Source organism: Microtus pennsylvanicus, chromosome 16, assembly GCF_037038515.1.
Source record: "Microtus pennsylvanicus isolate mMicPen1 chromosome 16, mMicPen1.hap1, whole genome shotgun sequence".
Classification (NCBI taxonomy): Eukaryota; Metazoa; Chordata; class Mammalia; order Rodentia; family Cricetidae; genus Microtus; species Microtus pennsylvanicus.
This window is the reverse complement of record NC_134594.1, coordinates 35,936,749-35,962,348: the sequence shown is the minus strand read 5'-3', so window position 1 is coordinate 35,962,348 and position 25,600 is coordinate 35,936,749. Positions and strand designations below refer to the sequence as shown.

The 25,600-nt window shown below is 38.5% G+C and overlaps 1 protein-coding gene across 2 annotated transcripts in view; it reads right to left on the bottom strand.

Annotated features, from left to right (window-relative positions):
• Positions 1–25,277, bottom strand: part of Mlf1 (myeloid leukemia factor 1) — a 32,863-nt gene extending 7,586 nt beyond the window's left edge. The window contains exons 1-4 of one of the 2 annotated variants that reach the window (XM_075950756.1): positions 25,112–25,273; positions 6,138–6,282; positions 2,977–3,021; positions 974–1,057 (exon numbers count right to left, since the gene is read on the bottom strand). In XM_075950756.1, coding sequence (XP_075806871.1) covers positions 974–1,057; positions 2,977–3,021; positions 6,138–6,282; positions 25,112–25,158 — 321 coding nt within the window. In that variant the 5' untranslated portion in view covers positions 25,159–25,273. Of the gene's footprint in view, positions 1–973; positions 1,058–2,976; positions 3,022–6,137; positions 6,283–25,111 lie in introns of both variants that reach the window. The other variant, XM_075950757.1, reaches the window with a different exon arrangement.
• Positions 25,278–25,600: the final 323 nt, after the last annotated feature.

Here is a 25,600-nt window from a genome sequence, read left to right as displayed (position 1 = left end):
AGAAAAAGAAAAAAAATGAATGCTAAGAGTTGAAATAATCAATACTATTAGCTATAGAGTTGTTCAAAATGGAACTAGGTGCCCTAATCTACTGCGATTTTTAATGCTAATTTCTATTTCTTGTATAAAGAATAACAAATGATTCAAATCCCAGTTTGTGTGGCTTAGATTTAGATAAAGAAGATACACTCCTTAGGCAGAGGCCATCTCTTGTAATGTCCTGCCAATCAAGATCAAGTCAACTAGGAATGTACCAGGAACTGTCACACTTTCTTTGGGTACCAGATTGATATATTCCTAAAACCATTGCTAATACCCTAGATTTTAGCATTCTTAAATGATCCATAGAATTCAAATTGGATATTGAAATGATACAGGTCACCTTTAGATCAAACCAAGTTACTTGTTTTGATGCTAATATTATAAGCACAAAAGTAGCCGTATTAGTGTTCATTTATAATACTCAGACTGCATGGAGCTAATCTAACATCCAAAACATTTTTGTTTTCAGAGATTTTTTTTTTAAATATTGAAACGTAGCTACTAACATGCAACTTTCGAAGTAAATAGGTAACATTAAAACATGCAAATTTATAGAAAGTGTTCCTTTACAATAGCAACTCATAATATTTTTGTAAGCCAACCAATGTGACTTATCAGACTTTTAGGTTGTAAATAAATTAATGAGATATAATTATAATTTTTTAATTGAGTAAGAGAAAATATATGCAAGCTGTTATTATAATTATAATATTCTAATATAATCACTTAAACTTTTGTTTCAGGAATCAATTACCTAAGAATCGTATATGGGTTAATCATGCAACTTATTATGTAATAATGTTAATTATTACATGTACTACTCATGTAATATTGTTTATGGGTTAGCCATGTAATCACTTCTTTTGCTATGCTAAGTGTGGTTAAAGATGTTTGAAAATAGTGTTCTCATCAGTCTGTTTTCAGTACTTACAAAGTTTCTTTGTAACTCCTGCATACTGTTTCGCATATTTAACATCATCCGATCCATTGTCTGAAAAGGGTTGACATCTGCATGCTACAGGATATCAGGAAGTATGTTATTAACTACAACACCAACGCATATAAATCTTCCCAAACCAGTTAAAAAGCATTCCCCAATTTACTGTATCATGCAGTAACCAACTAGGCAAAAATAATTTAAGGGCTACACATTTAGAGTGATTTGCTAAAGAAAAAGGACTAGATGCAAAAATCATAAACAGAAAACATAAATTAGGGAGTTAGAAGACTGCAAATATATACACACATTATACACCTAGATACACACACACACACACACACGTTTGTATATACACTTATACATAGTCAGCTTTCTTAAGCCAGAGTCCTCCTTTCTCCTCCATGCTTTTTTATCTTCTTACTAATCCTTAAGGCTCAGTCTTCTCTAGGGAAGATGGCTCAGACAGCGCATACTCTCTTGGGTAGGGCCTGAGCTCAGTTCCTAGCAGTCAAGCAGTTCACTATTGCCTGTAATTCTAACTCCAGCTACCAAGTACCTGCACTCTCTTTGGCCCCTTTGGGCTCTGTACAAATGTGTATAAATCCCCACACATTAATACTCTATTTTTAAATTCCCCTCTAATTGATCTCCACCAGCACACTCCAAAGCTCTGCGCTGCGGTCCTGTGTTTCCCGTGTGCTACCACAGTGCCCACTCCTCACCACTTTACTAGTGTTTGTGATCCCTGCTTTCCTCTGTGATCAGGTCCTCAGAACGGACAAGTATTCATCTCAAACTTCAGAGACTCAAATAACTTAAATTTAGTGCAAAATAATGAAAATATAGCTACAAACAGTATAAGTTTATTATGTTCCAATCCATATTTGTAAAGGCAGCAAAAAAACCTGACGTTAGAGAGAAAGCGGCCAATCTGAGTGCTCCCAAACATCATAATTTGTCACCTTGTGAAAAATCATCACAGGTATGTGGAAGTCCATCTTTGAAACACAATTATCAAGTTTCTTTGAACAGCATGTGAATGTTCCCTCAAAATCTACTTTTCCATTTCTGAAGACTAATTTTACATTTTGATTGATTTACTGTAACCATCTTGATCTCAACCTGTGGGGTCACAACCTCTTTGGCAAACTATCTCCAAAAATATTTATATTATAATTCATAGCAGTAGCAAAATTACAATTATGAAGTAGCAAGAAAAGCAATTTTATGGCTGGGGAGGCCACCACAATGTAAGGAACTGTATTATATGGTTACAGCATTAGGAAAGTTGAAAACCAAAGATCTTGACAGAAATGAAGATATTCTAAAAACCTATTTTTGCCTCTATCAGACTATTGGCTATCAGACTATTGAAATAATCCCCTAGAAACTGGATTTTCCTCAGGAATTTCACGGTAGGAAAACAAAAAGGCTGAAGCCTGGTATTATCCAATGGAGAAACTTGTCTTTCAGGAAGAGATTTCAGCGTTATTTCAACGTGTTGGGTGCTTTGCAGGAGAGACTGGAGCTGAGTCAACGATGGGTCAGTGATGGCTGGGAGCACACAGTGACTAGGACTGTTTACTTAATCTGTGCATCTTCCCTCTATACCAAAGTCTCACGTCAAGACCCTGCAGATGGACTCAGGAAGGCTCTGGACCTTAGGTCTCCCCAGACTGGCAACACTGAACACATCTCTTTTTCGCTTTTCACTATTACTTGTCTGTTTAACTGGCTTATTGATGATCAGTGGGTAAGTCTGGCTTGTTAGTGCGGTCAGGCCCAGGCCCTGGTCCTAACAACTCTGGTAATTACTTTAGAAAACCCATGTCTATGCCCTCTTGGGTAAATTTAATACATGCAACAAAGGTTGCCCGTACAAAGCTTAAAAGCCATTATGGAAGTTAGTGAGATGCATGCAAACTCATTCTGCTTGAGTTAATAAAAATATGTTAAAAATATAGCGAAAATAATTTCTGCCTAATGACACGAACCATACCACCAAGCCTTCCAAAAGGCACAAGAGAAAAACTTGTTGCCTAGAAAAAAAATACACAATAAATTCTGGTTGCCTTTATTATATGGGCACACCTGAAATATAAAAATGCACTGCAGAGCCATGCAGCTCAGGGCTCCAGTCACTCCAGGGCTTTTTTAGTTAAAGATGCTCAGTGAGCTTTTAGATGCTCTGTTCACTGAAGCATCTGCCTGGACAGCAAACAGACGCCACAGCATGACTGAAAATAGGGCCGTTTCAGTAAGGTAATGAAAAGAAGGTCTTGGCTATAGACTAACACTAACATCAAATATAACGACTAAGATCAAAGCATTTGCTAATGCCATTGCTATTTCTATTCCATATTTTTTAAGATCCACTACTCCTGCTAAAACTAATTAAAACAAGACATTTAATCACATTATTATCATTACCAAATGAGTAAACAGATAAAAATGTATGCTTCCTAAAGATCAGTTTAAGGGATAAGAAATTAGCATAGGTTTCAGAATCGGCAGGCAAAGCAAGTTAAATAGAAAAGATGGAATAATCAAACAATTCACACAACTCCCAGCACGTAGAAAAGAATACATTTTTATGGGAATAAAGGGATGGGCTGGTGAGATGTGTCAGTGGCTGAAGGCGCTTGGAACCAAGCCTGCTGACCTGAGTTTGGTCTCCAGGACCCACACCAGAAAAACAGACCTGACTTCCCCAAGACTTCTCTGACCTCCACATGGGCTCACTCCCTCAAGTGCAATTAACTTTGTTTTAAGTTAAAAAATATTGACTGCTTGAAGGAGTCTAAATAAAACTTGTTTTTTCTGAGTTAAAGTGTAGAGCTACAAGGTGGGTAAATTATACAGACCCCAGATCTTGCCATTCAGGTGGGGGGGGGGGTGAGGCAGGAAGTCAGCCTGTACCAGAGAGTGAGCTCCATGCCATCCTAAACTACATAGCAAGGCTCTGTTGCCTAAAAGGACACTATGTATAGGCATACAGACAAACAATGTTTTACTATTTTTTTTTTTTTTTGGTTTTTTGAGACCGTGTTTCTCTGTGTAACCTTAGCTCTCCTGGAACTTGTTTTGTAGATCAGGTTGGCCTCAAATTCACAGAGCTCTGCCTGCCTCTGCCTCCTGAATGATGGGATTAAAGATGTGTGCCACTACACCCAGCTAAGTTTTACCATTTTAAAGTCAGTATTACTATAGGCAAGAGAATAATTACAAAATTATGTTTATTTAAACAGAATCATGTTGGATGCACCAATAAAATTTTTACTTCTATTTGCACTGAAAGGACTAGATGCCCTCTGGCATATCACCTAGTTATAAGGAAACTAATAAGTTTAAATATTAAATTTAGTTTTTATACTTGCTTTTTTTGGGACAGTGTCCTAGTTAGGGTTATTACCACTGTGACGAAACACCATAACCACAGCAACGTGGGGAGGGAAGGGCGGATTTGACTTAGGCTTCCGATCCACTGCTCATCATCACATGAAGTTAGAACAAGAATTTAAGCAGATCCGGAGGTACAAGCTGATGAAGAGGCCATGGAGGGGTGCTGTTTGCTGGCGTGCATTGTGTGCTGTTCTTAAGTGATTCAATCTAAAGAGTTTTATTATAGCAGCCCAACTATGCATGAAAATAAGAGACCAGTCATTTTCAATTTTCATTTAAATGTTGGTCTTGAACTTTCTTTATATTCTGAATTATCCTCTTAACTTGACTTTCCTATTTAATCATGATATCGATTAGTCACATTTCTTCTATGTGTTTTCCTCTCAATTTGAAGAAACTTTAGTGAGACAAATATAATTTTGAAGAATACTTAGATGCAAATAGTTCTAAATAATGCATCTTACCAACTACAGCTGCACAGAAATGAATCTCTTTATTTGGTTATGTATTCCTCATTCCAGTTTTTCTTAAACATTCAGCATTTTTTAGTAAAAGTGTCTGTGGAAGAGACAGTTACTTCTACTCCAACAGGTATTCAATAGAGTTACTGCTGATTTGTATAAATGCCTTCAATACGTCTCCAGCTGAATTATAAGCAGGTCTCATTTATATGCTTACAAGTAAGGTAACAAAATTACCTTTTCTTGCTACCTTCGTGAAAGCTCATAAGTAGCTCATTTATCCAAAAAATGCATGTTTGCTATGGTTACAGCAAATACAAAACTATTTTAATATTCAAATGGTTTTCAGCATTCATAATTAATGTGCTCTTGCACTGTCGATTTTCCTGGCTTACATTTTAGCTTTAAAAATGGATTAAACTAAAAATTATATGAATGTGTCTCATCATGTAACATTAATTTATAATATTACAGATATAGCATCCATAAATGACACTATTTACTAATGAAAAGTAAGTATGACTGGGTAAAGCTTACTTATTTGAAAGGCACAGGCAATTTTATTTATCAGGTTTTATGATGAGCCAAACTATTTTGCTCTCATTAAGCTTATTGTGAAGAAAACATGAAAAATGTTTTTCTAGAGTAGTCTAGAATTCTGTGGATCGATCAGTCATATGTCTGCTGAATTCTAAATATCTACATTTCAATTGTGAAGATTCATTTTTATGGAAATGCCAGAAAGAGGAGGTGAACCCCACAATGGTTAACACACATGTGTAAACTTTGCCTTCTGTTTGTGCCCTCCCAGTTTGGCTCTCAGATAATCCTGCTGAGAACATGCAGTTACACAAGTCTTCTGAAGACAAGGCTAATAAGCTCTCAATGTCCAATGTGTCCCAACCAGAGCTTAGTGATGCAATAGAGATAGAACACCACACTAGATTTTGTTGCTATTTAAAATATGAAGTGTGTGGTTCTAGGAGTTTCTGCTGGCTCTAATTCAGCATAGGGGAGGAAGTTCTCAGAGGGGAAATTTGCAAGAAACAATGGCCTAGTATTGCTTATAATTGTACAATCTATGGTCCTAAAGTTTTAATAGCACAGATTAATTCTGTACCATTAACAATTCATTGTTCCCAGTTTTAGCTTTTCAACATGCATCCTCGTTTATGTAACAAATATTTCCACAATAGAAGTATTCGTTATACCCTATCATTGTAAGTATGTAAATTCTATATTTTTTTTATCATATTTATACAGAACTTTCTTGCTTGCTGTCTTTAACTTACAGTTAAGGAATCTTCACCATCATTATCTCTATGATTGTGTGTTCTTCCTCTACCATCAGATACACTGAGCAAGTTTCTTCCAAAAGGTTCATAGAAACTTCTCATCATGTTGTGCATACTTTCTCGGTGTGAAAGAAAGGAATCACTGTTGAGAATACAGAATAATGAAAAATTAATGTTACAATTTAAGAAAAACTGGCATATTGATACTACAAAGAACCTTGGGAGTTAATGTAATTGTTAAGGTAACAAAATATTATAATTTAGAAGAGCATTATTTAATAAAAGACCTTGTATTATAAATACAATTATAAATAAATTTATAAATAAATTCTATCCCATTTGCTATCCACTATATTTATTATACTAATAAAATATACTTTCATCTCATGTTTTATAAAAATGGTAAATACAAATTAACATGTTATAAGTAGTTTACGATGAGGAAAATTGTAAAAAAATCAGAAAAATATTTCTATCTGGTAAGACCACTTAGGAAAGTCTACAACTTTCCTAATTCTACAGGGTTAATAAAGAACACTCTATGCTGAATACTCCATGGGTAACCAATAACCTACCAAAGTTGTCTTTTTAAATTGAATATGCAGAAATGAAAGTCTGGAAAAGAACTCTCCTGAAATATAATAATACTGGTTGGAGCTGGAGAGATAGCTCAGTAAAGAGTACTTGTTGCTCTTCTAGAGGACTGGAGTTTGGTTCCTAGCACCCCCAGAAGACTCACAACTGTGTCTCACTATAGTTCCAGGGGATCCAACACCTTCTTTTGGCTTCTACAGGCTCCTGCACCTCTCTCTCTCCCTCTCTCTCTTCTCTCTCTCTCTCTCTCTCAGTCTTAACAAAAAGTAACACTGCTTATTTTTAACTTTCCTTATTGAGAGTTTGTCACTGAGAAACATAGCGATGTTTAAGAACACTATAAACCACTATAAAAGTACAATTATCTGTATAGTCAAAGCCAAAGATACAGATAATCTTTATAAGGTTAATTTTTTTCAAGACAGGGTTTCTTTGTGTAGCCCTGGCTGTGCTAGAATTCTGTAGATCAGGTTAGCCTTGAACTCACAGATCCACCTGCTTCTGCCCCCCAAGAGCTGGGGTTAAAAATGTATGCCACCATGTCTTGCTTCTAAGACTAATTTTTATTTTTACTAATTCTAAATTTTATAATAATCAAATACCAAAATATCTCAATACCAAGCTTCAAGAAATATTGTCAAACTTCTTTCAAATTACCAACTATTAAGCTGATTAAAAAATACAGATTCCTGTTCACACCTACCATGATGTCAAGCTGGTTAACAATATGGATTCCTGTTCACACCTTCCATGATGTCAAGCTGGCTAACAATACGGATTCCTGTTCACACCTACCATGATGTCAAGCTGGCTAACAATATGGATTCTTGTTCACAATTACCATGATGATCAATCATACTGGCTCTGGGTCTGATTTATGAACATGTACCCCTGGTGATTTTAACTCAACTTTTGAGGAGCAAGGTCCTCTGTGAATCTGTGGTATCTGAATTAATTATAATTTGAGCATTTCTTCTGGAGACAAGTTTTCACAACTATAAAATAAGGATAATATCAAATATTCCTGTTATCATTATCACAATATATAACTTGAAAACACAAAATGTAATATCTGATACATTACTAAGTTGAATAAATCTTCATTTCTTAGTTTCACTTCCTCTTTCATGTATGAACGTCATTCCCTATTATTCTATCACTAGATGCTTCTCAGGGAAAGAGATTAGACTTTAAAAATACATAGAAATGATAGTGTTCCAGCCCTTCTTCTATGTACTTAAGTATCAAGTTCCTTAGTATGCTCTTTCACTGCAATTTTGAAAGAAAAGCCTAAACATTTTAACACTTCAGCATCATAATAATTTTCCAGTATTTTCCCAATAGAAACACACTAACCATGAGTCAACAATTTACTTTTCATTTTAGAGTATTTAAAGCACATCATGATTGTGACTTCCTTTGCCAAGTAACCTTATGGCTCCTTGCTTTCTAACTGAACTTCCCATGACAGTGTGGCCTCCTTCCAGAATTCTCCATGTCAGCCACCATCTCTATAAATTCTCTTGGTAATTCAGTCCCAGTCCTTTGACATTACCACAGCGAAGGCCTGAAAAGCCAACATCTGCCAGTAATCTTAGACAGAAAGGGCTTCTCCATGGAATCATACAGTATTAGTTTACAATTTAGTTCTACTAGCAAGAGTTCAGATTTCTTCATACATTACTTTGGAAGTTTTAAGAAAAAGCATGGGCTGGAATCATTGCTCAGTAGAGTGCTTGCCTAGCACATGGGGCTCTAGGCTCATCTCTAGCACTGGCTTTGTTATCATAGCAACCCTAGCTTTCACTGACAGTATTCCTTCTGTTTTTATTTTATGGACTAGTATTTAAAGTACTGGAGTTAGCTGTTCTTTCCAGGTCCAGTAGATTCAGTGTGCATCCACTGGGCTTGAACTGCTTTCGTTTGAAGTGTTTGTTTTGTTCTGTTTTTTTTTTATTGAGAAAAAATTTCCTCCTCCTGCCACTCCTCTCCCCCTCCCCCTAATCCTCTCCCCCTCCCTCTCCAGTCCAAAGAGCAGTCAGGGTTCCCTGCCCTGTGGAAAGTCCAAGGTTCTCCCCTCTCCATCCAGGTCTAGGAAGGTGAGCCTCCAAACTGGCTAGGCTCCCACAAAGCCAGAACATGAAGTAGGATCAAAACTCAGTGCCATTGTCCTTGGCTTCTCATCAGCCCTCATTGTCCGCCATGATCAGAGAGTCCGGTTTTGTCCCATGCTTTTTCAGTCACAGTCCAGCTGGCCTTGGTGAGCTCCCAATAGATCAGCCCCACTGTCTCAGTGGGTGGGTATGCCCCTCACGGTTCTGTTTTTAATTGCTGCTTCAATTTTTATACTTGTTATAGATTTGTTTAAATTATCTCATCTTGGTTTATCCTCTGTATGTCATATGCATCCAGAAAATAAATTTTTATACAATTTTCTAGCTTACTGGAAATGATTATTTAAGGTACATCCTAACAATCTTTGGAATTTCATTGTTAATCTGTTGTTATGTCCTTCCTTTCATTACTAATTTCATTAATTTGTGCCTTCTATTTTCTTTGGTTAGTTTGGCTGAGGGTTTGTTGATTTTGTTTCTCGTTTTTAATCTTATCTTTTTAAAGAACTCTGATACTTTGTATTTTTTTTTCATTTTTACATCTTAATTACTGCCATGTTACTTCTATCCACTAATTTTGGGTTTAGATTGTTTTTATTTAAGGACCTATATAGTATATGATTAAGCTATTAGAGATCTCTTAATGTAGGCCTCTGTAACTATATAAACTCCCCTCTTAGGGATGCATTCATTGCATCTAGTACCAGTATGTTGGATTTTCATATTCTTTTGGTTATAGGATTCTTAAGATTGCTTTATTGATTCTGTCAATGATCCATTCATCATTCAACAGTCTGTTGTTCAATCTCTTTGAGTTTAAATATTGTACAGTTTCTCTTTCTGTTGATTTCTATTTTTATTCCATTGTGGCCAGAGAGAAAACAAGAAATTCATGTCATATTAGAAATCTATTTTAGAGGAGGTTCCATGGGTTGCTGAGAAATGTATGTTCTGCAGATACATTGTAGAGCCGCTTGATTTGAGGTCATATAACTCAGACAGTTCTCTACTTTTTGTTGAGATAATCTATTGTTGAGTGTGAGGTACTGAAATCACCCATTACTACTGTGTTGGGTTTTCTTTATGCCTAATTGTGTGTGTGTGTGTGTATGTATGTATGTATAAGGGTACATATATTTAGGATGGTAATGTTCTCTTCATGAATTGCTTCCTTAAAGTCTATTTTGTTACATTAGAACAGTGGTATCTGCTTGCTTCCTAGTTCCATTTGCCTGAAATACCTTTTTCCATCCTTTTATCCTTAGGTTGTGGCTGTCTTTGATGGTGAGGAACATTTCTTGAAGGCAACAAATACAAAGATTACAATGTGTTGACCTGTCTTAATTAGGGAATAAAGACCATTAATAGAGGCACGTGTTTTCTTAATCCTCATTTGCCTAACTATTGTTTCAGCACAGCCGTCCTTTCCTATAGACTGGTGGGTGTTTCTTTCTCTTCACTCTGAAAGATGAAAAAAGCTGGCTTAGTGATGATCAATTCTCTCACTAGTTTTCATTATGGGAAGCTTTCCTTTCTCCTTCCAGTATGACAGTTTTGCTGGCTACCTGGACCGATAATCTTTCAGAGCTCGAAATTCTTCATTCTAAACTTGCCTGATTTTTAGAGTTTCGCTTGAGAAACCTGCTTTTATTCTGATAAGCCTGTCTTTATGTGTGACTTGGTGTTTCAATCACGGCTTTCTGTGCACTTTCTTTGCTCTTCATGTTTAATTTCTAACTAATTGATTGAGTTTTTTTTTCCTGGTCTCATTAGTTGAAAATCTAATAAATATCTCCTGCACCTGGATAAGATTTTCCCATTAGATATGGGAAAATTTCTACTATGATTTTATGGAAAATATTTTCTATGTCTGTAGCATGAAACTCTTCTGTATCCATGATTCATAGATTTGGTCTTTTCATGGTGTCCCCTAGGTCTTATATTCTTGTATGTTATGTTTATATTTTCTTAATTTTTCCTTGTCATTGAATGTTCCAATTCAGCCACCTTGTCTTAAAGCCCTAGTATTCTGCCCTCCCCTTGACCCATTCTATTGGTGAAGTTTTTCCTATGAGCTTTTGATTTGATTCAATGAATATTCTACTGCCACCATTACGGATTGATTTTCTTCTCAATATCCAAATTCTATCTTCATATCTCATATTAATCTCATTTCATTCAGCTGCTAGTATTCTCTTGGAATTAATTTTAAAAGGAATAATATAGAAAAAAAGGGAAAGAGAACAGAGAGAAGAAAAGTAGAACAAAGAGAAACTGTGAACAGTTATACCTGCACTGAGCATTAAATAGCGTAGAAATGAAATTGAACTGGAGACCTGGATGGGAGTAGTTTGAATATGTTTTCTTTCCTGCTCGCTGATTCCAGCTTTGACTTGAACATTCCTTCCTGGGCTCCCAATAACAAGTCACATTCCTGAGCCATGCCACTGGCACTTTCCCTCCAAGGGAGGAGACAGCACCTCCCAGCTGAGACAATCCTTCTAGGATACACTCTGGATTTTCTCTTGTTCTGCTGCTAAGTTTACACTATTACACTTTACTACTAAAACTAGAAATATTTTGGCGATCACCCCACTCTTCTCATAGCTGTATCTAACTCCCCCTGGTTTATCCCCCCCCCCCCGAGATTATAGCACACCATGCCTGCATGTTGTCCACTACCATCTTCTGCGTCAAAAAACAAAAATGCTAAAAAGCACAATTGTTTCAAATGTAATTTCTTTTGGATCAGCAAATGCTTAAGTGAATTTGTGTGGGGGTATACATATACTTTTAAAAAAAATGTTTGGATTCAGCTTTGTTTTGGTATAATTGACATCCAGTAATTATAGTTTTGAGTTTTCAAAAATGTATAGTCTAAGCACAATTATCCGCAACATCTATATCATCTCCAGAGTTCTGCTTTGAGTCTCCGCAGGAAGTCATCTCCCCAAGTTCTACTTGCAATAATAAGCTTCGCATTAGATTGTCACCACTGCAATGGAATACCACACAGGAAGAACTTAAAGAAGGACTTGTTCTGCTCATGGTTTCTGAGCTCCCAGTCTATCGTAACAGAGAAGGGCGAAACGCAGGAAGGCTGTTCTCAGAGTGGCTAGGAAGCAGGGTGACCACCATGCCACGAGCTCTCTCCTTTCTCCCTGGTACTCTATCTGGGCCTCCAGCCTGTGGGGACAGTATCAATTATATCCTCCGTGGGTCTTTTCGCCTCAGCTAATGCTCTCCAGAAACTTCTCACAGACATTCAAAGGTGTGCTCTACTAATCTAGGCATGTCTCAATCTAGTTGGCAATCAACACCAACCATCACAGGCTTTGTCAGAATAGTTTTGCCTTTTTCAGAACTCAAATAATGGAATTAGAGAGTGTGTCGCCTTTTATATTTAGTTTATTTGATTTAGAATAATGCTTTTGTAATTTATCCATGCTGTTCTAGTCACCAAATGTTAACTAAACCCTAGTGTGTGTGCATGTGTGCATGTGTGTGTGTGTATGATTATAATCACAAATCCGTTTCTAGTTTTTTTTGTCTCTATAGTAAGGCTGCTTGAGTATTCAGGTACTAGCGAGGCTTTGCACATACAAAGTTTCATTTCTTTTGAGCAAACATCTGTAAGCACAGCCGCTGGGTTGCATAGCAGGAGCACAACTTCACAAAAGCTGTGCACTAGGATCTCTCAGTACTGTGATCTTGTTCAAACTTGGCACTGTTAGTTTTTCAATTTAAATTATTTGAACAGTAGTATAATCATATCACTGTGATTTTACTTTGTATTTATTTATATGTGATAAAAATGAGTGCCAGACATACCTTGCCCATTTAAAAATGTCTTTTGCTCTTGGTTGTTAAAGAGCCCTTTATATATTCTGTTTGTTTTTTAAACAACCTTGGTCTTGCCTTTTCATTTTTAAATATCAACCACATAGCTATAAGTCTTTATTATTTTTCAGGCTGAGGTCTATTTGTATTTTTGTTTTGTTTGAAATAGGGTCTCATGTGGCTAAGGCCGGCCTTGAAATCACTATATAGATGAAGGTGCCCTTAAACTTCTAATCCCCCTACTTCTACATCCAGAGTGTTCTGAGTGTGGGCTCTGCCACTAAGCCTAGTTTTACGTGCTGCCAGGGGTCCAATCCAAGGCTCTATGCGAGCATGCTACCAAGTGTGCCACACTCGTAGCACAGTGTTCAGCCTTCACTGCAGACTATGACCTTGGACAGCATAGTCTACAGCTACTTTCTTTTCATGTTTAAGACTTAAGTTAGAAATATTATAAAGTGGATAATAGCATAGCATATAAAGTGGATAAAAACAAAGGAATTCACTCATTTAGATGTGTGATAGACAACTACTCTAACCATCTTCAGTGGTGCCAAATCCCTGGTGTTCACACCATCATGTAACCTCTTCTGTCCTTGAACATGAGATGGACTTGTAGACCTTTTTATTATTATTAAAGAAATTAGTTATAACAGAATAACAGGATGTTAAATTCGGAATCACATATTTCAAAGGCTGAGTTTTGTCTTAGGCGTCTCTCAAGCACTATGGCTGGGAAGGCTTATGGAGAAGTCTACGTGCGACAACTTTAGAAGCACATTTTCTAAACCAGCCAGCAGACATGTGAATGAACTTGAAATTGAACGCCCCTTTAGACAACACCTGTGACAACCTTGGGTTCAACAGACTTGACTGTAGTCTCCTGGGGCTTGAACTGCTCCACTGAGCTTGTACGTTTCTATAAGCTATTGCAGCAATAGGTAACTAACACACCCAAGAGTAAGCTCTTAAACTAGAGGGCAGCTGAATCAGGGACAAGCCTATGGCACTTCTGACCAGCAGAATAACAGTCACACGTTCTGGGAATTAGGATATGACTAGCTTTACAGGAACCATTAGCCTGCCTTCCACGGATGTTTCTAAAATAACTTTTTTAAAGTAATTTTTTGTAGCGGCGTAAACGAATGCAGATAGTTTGTAAAGATATATATATATAGTTTTAATGTAGAAATAGACTTACAGAACCACCGTTCCCGCGGAGACCAGGAAAGTAGAAGAGACCGCTCGGAGCACGCTCGCCAAATTTATAGGCAGACATTAGCCCGAGGCGAACACGCCCCCTAAGGGGCGGGACTTATCCCTACATCTCCCCTTTTTGTCTAAATAAGACAGAACTAAACCAAATACAACTACATACAATAACAACAAATAATAAATATAACAAACAATATTGAGAACAAAAGCTTTGCTAAACATTCTATCTCAAGGAGCCTAAATAATGTAGAGAGTAACTACAATTATATAATCTTCAACTCCATCAAAGATCTCAGAAGGGAATAAATATTACTTAACAAACGAGATATATCCAAAATGTGCAACAATTGACAGAGACAACTGACTACCTGGGCAATCACCCAAAGTCTCGTTTGCAATGTTGAGTCAACCAATTTTGGCTAAGGCCTAACATAACTGACATACCATTATTAAAGGCAAGGAACTTTTCAAAACTATCTTACCCTGTCTTGGCAGGATATGACAGTCCTGTTTTGTCCATTGATGCACGTTCTGTATCTGTGTCAGTGGCTGAGGTATAGGCATTTCTTTGCCCAAAGGCCAGTTCTGCCAAATAGAAAGGCTCCAGGTGGAGTGTCTTTGGTGCTCAACATTCTCTCGGGAATGGAGTGGTATTGCCAGGAGCAATTGTGTCTCACTATCACGAAACTCTGAGTTAGATTAAAGGCCATTTTCTACAGCTCTTTGAAGAGGTTGAAGATTATCTATCTATACTGAGTATAATCTCTCTATATCTAAAGAACCTGATTAGTCTGATTATAAATGACAAACTTAGATGACTATTTATCTATATAATTCTCAATATCTATCTAACTTAAAGACTAAGACAATAAACAACTGTGTAACAAATGAGGATAATGACCTCCAAATATAAACACTGTACAAATATACATTGCAATATGGTAAATATATATCAATGCACAAACATTATATAAGTATCTTAATCAGAGGTAGAAATGTACATTGCAATATGGTAAATGTATACACTATATATATCAATACAATATATGTCAATACATAAAAATGTTTTAAACAGACATAGAAACATGCATGCATACAATAGTCAATATAATTTAACTTTGTTTCAATATACAAGAATTGATACCAATATATTTGTCTAAAAGCAGTAACTCACAATTATAAATCTATTATCCCATCATTCCCTCTTTTTTTTTTTTTCAAAATGATCCCTGAGCTTATAAAATTCCTCCCCCAACCTCCCAACCCCTAAATGATGTCCCTAAACCCAGGGGTAAACTTTACTGGGAGAGGGGACGTCGTTCTCTAGAATTACTTCCAGCTGTCATGGGGGCGACGTTCTTTCTGGGGGATCCTGTGAAAGTAAAATGATGGTTAAATTTCAAGATCAATGTCTTTTAAAATTGCAAATAGTCTCTGAGTATTTTGTGGAGGTCTGGCCAGAATGTTGTACAAGATGTGCACCATTTCAGCTAACCAAGTTGGGATCGTCTTGTGCAGCTGGTATCCAAAACAGGTCTTGTAGTAGTGCTATCAGTATCATGACGTCATATCAACCAGGTAGAGTTGTTGTTGTGGGGCCCCATCTTCTTCCTGGAAACTTCAAATGTCACTTTGGGAAAAACTCATTGTTCATTGTGAAAAACTTAAACATTAATCATATAGACATATATATACATACATATATATATTCAATAAAAGGCATGATACATATATTCAATGAAAAGTATGATAGATATGAAGAAAAGCAAGGATGTTTTCTAAACTCATATTTCTTTCTGTCCCATATCATGGCTCTTGACATGAGACAGAAACTCCAGAAACTCTGGGTTTTTCTCTTACTAACAGGCTTGGAATTGGAGAGGGACTGAGCCAGAGTCCAACTTCAAAACCAGCTCTATATATTTATAAAGAAATGTTTAATAAGATATATAAATAAAAATTAATACTTACAAAATGTGTCCATCCATCAGTAATTAAATATTCAGGGTCCCTCAATTTCTTTGAAGATGAGTATTTTCCTGTGGAGATAAGAAAAGAACCCTGCCTCCAAACCTATCTGTATTTCTTACCATCAGTATGTTCGCCATCCTTATGAAAGAATTGTTATTTATCTTTTCCAAGTGGCTTCTCTTCTTCAAACCGAACCTTTATTAATTTTGATGGTATCCATAATTTTTCCTCACCTGTGGAGATAAGAGCAAAACCCCTTCCCCAACGTAGCACATATCCTGGCTTCCATTGTGAGGTCAGCACATCCTTGAAATAAACTGGTTGATTTAGTTCAGTAGACTTTTCCATTATCCAATGTCTTTCTGCAGCCGTTGTTCCCTTCTCATTAGCGTTGAGAAAATTCAAGGTTAACAAAGCATTATGTAGCCTATTTCTGGGGGTGTTTTCCACCCCTTTCTGTTTGTTCAACATATCTTTTATAGTTCGATTTGATCTTTCTATGACTGCTTGACCTGTAGGATTGTATGGTATACCTGTAACATGCTTGATATTGTAATAATCAAAAAACCGTTTCATTTTCCTAGAAACATAAGCAGGACCATTGTCCGTTTTTATTTGTGTAGGTATACCCATGATAGCCATGACTTCTAATAAATGAGTGATTACTGAATCAGCTTTTTCTGAACTTAAAGCAGTTGCCCACTGAAAACCTGAATAAGTGTCAATGGTGTGATGAACATATTTTAATTTGCCAAATTCTGCAAAGTGGAACACATCCATCTGCCAGATTTCATTCCTTTGGGTGCCCTTTGGATTAGCCCCTGCAGGCAGTGGCGTTTGGTTATAGAAAGAGCAAGTAGGGCATTTCTTTACAATCTCCTTAGCTTGTTGCCATGTAATTGAAAACTCTTTCTTCAAACCTTTGCTATTAACATGATGTTTTTTATGAAATTCAGAGGCTTGTAGCACACTACCAATCAGTAATTGATCAATTTCTGCATTACCTTGTGCTAGAGGACCTGGCAGACCCGTATGGGATCGGATGTGTGTTATGTACATAGGGCAAAGCCTGTTCCTGATCAAATCTTGAACCTGGAGAAACAATGAGGTTAGTTCAGTATCATCAGGTATAAATTCAGCAGTTTCAATATGTAAAATAACTCTTTCTGCGTATTGTGAATCTGTAACTATATTAATAGGTTCTTTAAAATCCCTTAGCACCATAAGAATGGCATATAATTCTGCCTTCTGGACAGAATTATACGGACTTTGTTCCACCTTATCCAAGTCTTCTGATTTGTAACCTGCCTTCCCTGATTTATTGGCATCAGTATAGAATGTACGGGCTCCAGTTATTGGAGCATCACGGACGATTCGAGGAAGAATCCAAGAAGTTCTCTTTATGAAGTTAAGCCGCTTGCTTTTTGGATAGTTGTTATTAATGTCTCCCAAAAAATTAGCACAAGCTCTTTGCCATGGTTCATTATCTTCCCATAATTTCTTTAGTTCATCAGCAGTGAAGGGCACTATAATTTCTGCTGGGTCTATGCCTGCTAGTTGACGAAGTCTCAGCTTGCCTTTTATAATTAACTCAGAGACTTTTTCCACATAAGTTTTCAGTTTCTTACTTGGTTTATGTGGTAAAAAGATCCATTCCAAAATAATATCATCTCTCTGCATTAAAATTCCTGTAGGAGAAATTTTTGATGGTAGTATGACAAGAATACAATCGAGCTCTGGATTCACCCTGTCCACATGTGCCTGTTGTAATTTTTCCTCAATCATTGTCAGTTCCTTTTCTGCTTCAGCTGTTAATTCTCTGGGACTGTTTAAATCTTTATCACCATCCAAGGTTTTGTTCAAATGAATTATTAGATCAGGTGTTATTCCAATAGCTGGTCGTAGACTGGAAATGTCTCCTAACAGTCTTTGAAAGTCATTAAGAGTCCGTAGGCGATCTCTCCTAATTTGTGCTTTTTGTGTCTTAATTTTTTGCAAACCTATTTTATAACCTAAATAATTAACAGAATCTCCCTTCTGAATCTTTTCAGGAGCGATTTGCAATCCCCATTTAGGTAAAAGTATCTTTATTTCTTCAAACAGTCTGTTCAAGGTATCCATGTTTGAATCGGATAACAAGATGTCGTCCATGTAATGGTATACTATAGATTTGGGAAATTTCTTGCATATTATTTGCAATGGTTGGTTCACAAAATATTGGCACAGGGAGGGGCTATTTAACATACCCTGGGGGAGAACGGTCCAGTGGTACCTCCTCGAAGGTTGAGAATTGTTATAAGTAGGCACTGTGAAGGCAAATTTTTCTCTATCTTCTTTTTGCAAAGGTATAGTGAAAAAACAATCCTTTAAATCAATAACTATGAGAGGCCATCCTTTTGGTAATAAAGAGGGCAAAGGAATTCCAGATTGCAGAGGGCCCATAGGTTGAATAACCTTGTTGATGGCCCTGAGATCTGTCACCATTCTCCATTTACCTGATTTTTTCTTAACCACAAATACAGGAGAATTCCAAGGGCTGGTAGATTCTTCTATATGTCCAGCATCTAATTGTTCTTGTACCAGCTGTTCTAAAGCCTGTAACTTTTCCTCAGCTAAAGGCCATTGCTTTGTCCATATTGGTTTCTCAGTCAACCATTTTAGAGGCAAGGCTGTTGGTATCTCTGAAGGGACATCAATTGCTTGTTCTTGTACAGCCCGAATGGCCGGTTTTCTCCATTTGTAATATCTTTTAATATTATTCTCAGAACTATAGGCTCTAGAAGTAGCAGGAATGTTAATTTCGGTATTCCATTGTTGTAATAGGTCACGACCCCATAAATTCATTGCGATATTGGCTACATATGGCTTTAATTTTCCTATTTGTCCCTCTGGCCCTATACATTCAACCCATCTCGTGCTCTGCCTTACTCGAGATAGGGTTCCAATTCCCAGGAGCTGAACATTTACATTCTGAAGAGGCCAATACGGATGCCAAGATTCTGGGGTAATGATACTTACATCAGCACCTGTGTCCAGCAGGCCAGTAATAAAAATGCCATTTACACACACTCTCAGTTTAGGTCTTTGATCATTTATAGAAGTTTGCCAAAACACACGTAACTTATCTTTCTGATCATTATTGCTTGTAACAGTAGGCATGGGGCTTCCTAATTGTCCTGATGAGGCACGTTCTCTGCAGAAACTGGATATGACTGAACCATGTTTGCCATGGGGGCCTGTGAGGCCCCCCCTCTCACGTTTCCCGACTGTATCAGGTTGCCTTGTCTATCTCTTGTAGACCTGCATTCATTCGTCCAATGTCTGCCTTTTCCACATCTTCTACATAAACCTGAAGGCTGAGTCCTCCTATTTCTGTTATTTCTAGAAGATGCATTATTATTATTATTGTTTCTGAAAGATGCATTATTATTATTATTATTTCTGAAAATCCGTTGTCTACAATTCCTTTTCATATGACCCATTTTGCCACAATTAAAACATTTGGTATTCTGGTGTCTCCTTTTACCATTGGAAATTGCTTCTTCTACCCATGCTTCAGTGCCATAATCAAATGTATCAACATTGAGTGTATGCAAGACCCATTCTTCCAAAGGCGCTGATCTGAGCTTTAAAGGCCCCAAAATCCTTTTGCATTCCACATTTGCATTTTCATAAGCCAAAGACTCAATCATTATACGTCTTACTTCTGGGTCAGATATCCCTATTTGTACAGCCTTAGTTAATCTTTGTAAAAAGTCACTAAAGGGTTCTCTCTGACCCTGTTTAACTCTGACAAATGATTCTATTCTCTGTCCTGGGTCTTGTACCCTGTCCCAAGCCCTTAAGGCTGCTGTAGTACACATGGAGAGTGTGTTTTCATCCAAATTAGCTTGTTCCTGAGGGTCGGAAAAGAGCCCTTCACCTATAATTTTATCTAGGGAAATGTCAATTCCCTTTGCTTTTTCCTGCTGTTCTAAGAGTTTAGCCTCTTGCCTGAATAAGCATTGCCATTTCAATTGTGGTCCACTCTCAAGTACTGCAGAGCTCAGCTGGAGCCAGTCCAAGGGGGTTGCTTTGTTTGTCGTGGCCCAAGATCTTAGCATCTCTTTAACAAAAGAGGCTTGCATCCCAAAAGTCATGACAGCCTGTTTAATTTCCTTGAGGTCATTCATACGGACAGGCTCCCATGTATCCTCCTTGATGACCCTAGGGTTTCTGGAACCAACCACCTTCTCTGTTGTTATTACTGGAAAGGCAGGTAGAGCTGTCGGTAGAGCTTTGTGGAAATTGTCCCGGAGAGATTTACCCACAGATGTAGTTAAAATTTGCCCTTCTACCCTTTGCTCTTCTTCATCAGAATTTAGAAATTCCTCAATCTTTTCAATTCTATTCACTATTGCCTTCTGCAATGTCTGAATCTCCTGTCCAGAATTATGTTCCAAAGCCTTCATTGAGGATTCTAAAGTATGAAGTTTGTCCGTTAGAGATAACATCTTATCTTTGGACATAATTTTTATGGCATAAACTGTGCCTTCTTGTATTGACACTCTTTCCATCAATTTGTCATAAGCTTTAGACAAAATCCAATTGTCACATTCAGCAGTTTTGATTCTCTCAGTTAATGTTTCATTTCCTACAGAAAGGGACTGAATCTTATTGTCCAAATCAGCTGTTCCCTCTTCCATAGTAATGAATTTCTCCTTAATATCAGCCACTAATGTTTCAGTTCCTACAGAGAGGGACTGAACCTTACGATCCAGATCAGCTGTTCCCTCTTCCATAGTAATGAATTTCTCCTTAACATCAGCCTGGAGAGCCTCAAACTGATTCTTGAGAAGATTGTTATCAGCCTGGAGAACTTCAAACCGATTCTCGAGAAGATTGTTATCAGTCTGGAGAACTCCAAACTGATTCTTGAGAAGATTGTTATCAGTCTGGAGAACTTCAAACTGATTCTTGAGAAGATTGTTATCAGTCTGGAGAACTTCAAACTGATTCTTGAGAAGATTGTTATCAGTCTGGAGAACTTCAAACTGATTCTTGAGAAGATTGTTATCATTCTCAATTGTTTTTAAGCGTTCTATCTCTGCCTTAAGAATCCTGGATTCGTCTCGTAAAGACTTTATCATATTTCTATTATCAAACCATTTGGTGCCAATGAAAACTACGAATCCCAGAAGGATCCATAGAGGTGGCGTGACAGACACCTCTTGTAAAATCTCCCACATGGTACAATTAAAAAAACTGTTAAATTCTTGAACAGTAATGTGTTCAGACATTTTATTTATAAAAGAAAAAATCTTTTACCTGCAATATTCGGTTCCTGCCAGTTGTTGGTCTCTGTGTTTTTGGAGCCTGTCCTAGAACTAGCTCTTGTAGACCAGGCTGGCCTCGAACTCACAGAGATCCGCCTGTCTCTGCCTCCCAAGTGCTGGGATTAAAGGCGTGCACTACCACGGCCTGGCAGGCCTCAAACTCACAGAGATCCGTCTGCCTCTGCTTCCCAAGTGCTGGGATTAAAGGCGTGTGCTACCACTGCCTGGCAGGCCTCAAACTCACAGAGATCCGTCTGCCTCTGCTTCCCAAGTGCTGGGATTAAAGGCGTGTGCTACCACTGCCTGGCCGGCCTCAAACTCACAGAGATCCGCCTGCCCTTGCCTCCCAAGTGCTGGTATCAAAAGCGTGCGCCACCACTGCCCTGCCAAGTCACTTTGTGTCAGACCAAATCTGCCGCTGTGGCAGCTTTTGTTGTAAAACCGCAGGTACTTAAACTTCCGCTAATTCAGGCAGTGGGGTTCCGCTGTAAAACTTAGCCAAGGCAGGCAGAATGGGCCTGTGTGGCCGAGTATGTCTCGGACTCGGCACTAGGGCCGGAGTCACGAACTGAAAAACAGCACCCAGGAGGGTGCTGTGTTAGCTAGCGGGCTACCCGCTTGAGTCGAGGGCAAAATAGCCCGACGTTGGACGCCAAAATGTAGCGGCGTAAACGAATGCAGATAGTTTGTAAAGATATATATATATAGTTTTAATGTAGAAATAGACTTACAGAACCACCGTTCCCGCGGAGACCAGGAAAGTAGAAGAGACCGCTCGGAGCACGCTCGCCAAATTTATAGGCAGACATTAGCCCGAGGCGAACACGCCCCCTAAGGGGCGGGACTTATCCCTACAATTTTTAGAAAAACCATCAATTTCTGCCAACTATGCATAAAATGGTCACAGGAGATTAAAATGCTGTAAACACGGTTTGTGATTAAACTTCATTGGTATATGCTGAATGAACTGTCATGAACGAATAACTAAATTCTTTAACAAAAGGTTGAATGAGAAAAAACAACTTAAAAGACCCTAAAGTATCAACGTCTGCAGAAATACCTACCACAACGTCACCATTTTCTCTGTTCTATGCTGAATTGTAATTATTATTAATTGCTATAATTCGAGGGGAGCTTTTTCTCTTCATGTCTCTCTCCTTCTAGACATAGGGTCTCACTGCGTAGCCCTGGCAGGCCTGGGACTTGCTACGTAGACGTCTACCTCCTGAGTGACTTGATTGAAAACACACTACTACTCCTGGTTTTTGCTTTGTCTTTAGGTAAGTTTACTGGCTGTTCTGTCATCTCCGTTCTGCTGAACCTACCCATTCAACTTTTTGCTTTCAAACAATTTTCAGCTCTAGAATTTCTATTTGATATGTAATATATACACATATTTATACTTATTATGAATAGACATATTACATATAAAATTTCACTTCCTTTGTTGAGATGTCATATTTTCTTTCATTACATCATTATTTTCCTTCACATATGGGGCAAAATTATAACTGCTTTAAATTGTTTTACCCATTAATTCTAATATCTGGCTAACTTCAGATAGGTTTATAGCTAGAAAATGAGTCATACTTTTCAGTAAAATAATTTTGAACTCAATGTGCATTGCAGAGGTTATGAATTTTGTTACATTCTTCAGGGATGGTAAATTTTTCCTAAGCAGGTCATTAATGTATTCAAATCAATGTAATTCAACTTCTATGTCTTAAATGGGAGATTAAGTCTTGCTTGATTCTTGGATCCTTCTCAGTAAGCAGCTCCGAGTCCGGTTATGCACAGATGTCTACAGAATTTGTCCCAGGAAAGCTCTCTCCTTCTCCCTTCAGGATGCTGTCCACTCCCGCCCTCACGCCCTGCTTTTCAGAGACAATAGTCATTCTGAGCTCTATCCTTGGTTCTTAGGCCAGAAAGAGTTTTGGCTCTTGTTGTAGCTTTGGCTGCTTTGATGGAGCATGTGGAGCTTGGGCGCAGGGTAGAAATTTGTTCTCCTCTTCCTGTCTGGTGGGTCCTCCTCAGTATATGCATGCTTTGAGCCATTTCCCAGGAATTCTTCCAGAAAGCTGTTTTTATATTCATCATACTTCAGTGTTATCTACAAGATTCATGGGTCCAGTTTGGATATGAGATGTTTTTAGTTATTTGTAGGGTTTTTTAAATGACAGTTTATTTTCAAAAGAAAAAAATTGAAGAGTAATATTCTAACCAGGCAATTCTAACATCAAACATCAAAGCATTTATTTGATGAAGATAGTAATTACTGTCAGCAATCAAACACTACACAAACTGCTCAGTGAATCATAAAGGATAAAGTCACCATTAAACAATGTTTACTGAATATTTTCTAAGTCACAGTAACCACTAGAGAATCCAGTGATCAGGTACAAAGTTAGCATCAAGTACAATCTTTATATAAAAACAGTATGACCAATGTGTCTTACTTCCCTTTCGTGTTCCTAAGGTCAGGAGATGGCTTAGTAAGTTTGTCACCTTAATAAATTCTTTAATTTAGTATTAAATAATGAATACTAATTTTGTTAGGATTGGAGTAAAGGGGGTAGGTCAAAGGACAAACTGCCTAAAATATAAGTTCATTCTTTCTTTGTATCCTCAGATGTGTTTATGCTATGAGTAATGGTTGTAAAAAAAATAAATTACAAGCATGAGTCAGTTTTACAGTTAATTACTACAAATTTTCCTTGTATTTTTAACAATGGTTGTTTGGCTCTGAAGGAGGCTAAAAATGTGTTGAAGAGTGTGACTTTTTCCTGCTACGCTTGGAGGAAGGCTGCTTTCTGATGTGTCTGTTTCTGATCTGTTACTATTTTTGATCTCAAATCTTGGGTTCCCTGTCTTTGCTCAGAGGGTCATCCAACAGTTTAAGTTACACTCCTGCTAGACCTTTTTTAAAAGAAAGATACTAATTACATTTCAAATTAAACATTTAATTAAGGACTGAGCTATAAGTAGGCATACAATAAACCCAAACACTCAACAGAAAACTCATAATTGTGAAACCTATCTCTGCATGTCTTCTTCCCAAGGCTTATTTACTTCACGACTCCTTGTCACCGGAGGCATTCAGCACACACCATTTCTTTGTCCCTCCCTAGCTTTCAATTAAACAAGGCAGTCCTGCTCCTGAAGCAGGCAAAGAAAACAAACGGTGGTCGCATGGCAACGCCCAACTCCTTCCACGCACCTAGCACAACTCAGGCAGTGCTGCCAAGGTGACAGCCTTCACGCTGCGAAAACTTGTTTTCCATAACCTAGCGCACACCTTTAATACCAACTCTCAGGAGGAAACAGGTGGACCTCTGTGAGTTCGAGGTCAGCCTGGTCTACACGGAGTTCCAGGCCAGTCAACTCTACAGGGTGAGACCCTGTCTCAAACAAAACAAAATAAAAGTTAAAAGAAAAACAAACAAAAACCCAACCCCCCCCCAAAAAAAACCTCACCTGTTTCTCAAGTCAAGGACTGTCACCTTATGAAGCACCCCCACCCACCTATTAAAGTAATTCTGACCAGAGGCTCCACCAAGGCGGCAGTTATGGCCACCACCTAAGCCCTGCTACTGCACAGGAGGATTTCCCATCCCAGGCTACCCCAAACCAATCCCCAGTGTCAGCAGCCCTAGAAAGCTGGTCCTCACCTCCCACCAGCAAATCCTTCCTCAGCTCAGGCCCCTCAGTGCCCTTCCACCCCAGCCCTGCTCAGCTCCCTCTCATGTCCTCCCTTTCTCCTTGCCCTAGAGCTTCACGCCCCGTCTCTACTCTTCACCTAATGACTCCCTTCAGCTCGACCCCACTCCTGCTCACACCCACTGCTCCTCACACCCACCGCTCACACCCACAACCTGCCGGGTCCCCCCCGCATTCCGGGCGTGCGCGTGGCTGACACACTCACGCGAAGAAGGGGTCGTCCTCGAAGCTGCTGCTCAGCATCCGGAACATCGTGGCTCCCCGGTGGGCGGCGGGCGCGGGTGGAAATGGGCGCAGCTCGCCGCGTCGCCCCCAGCCTCCTCTCCGCTTGCCCGGAGCGTCTGCCTGCGGCCAAGGCCGCGTCCGCGACTAAGGCGGGGCCTGACGCCCCGCTGCCTCTCCATTGGCCCCAGCCATGTGACGTCACTAAGGGAGGCGGGGAAGGGGAGGCCTGCGCGAGGCTGTCATGGCAACCGCGGTAAACACACGGGAGGCTGGAAGTTTGGCTCGAGGCCCACGGGACCTTTCAGCGAGGCTCCCCAGAGACAGTTTGGTATCAGAGCCGCGGGAAACAAAACAGCAGACCAGCTCTTCATGACCTTGGCCAAATCGCCCTTGGTCCCGACTGTTCTCTGGTGGTAGCTGATCAAATAATGAAAAAAAAGTGGAAAAAACATTTTGAGTACACTTATCA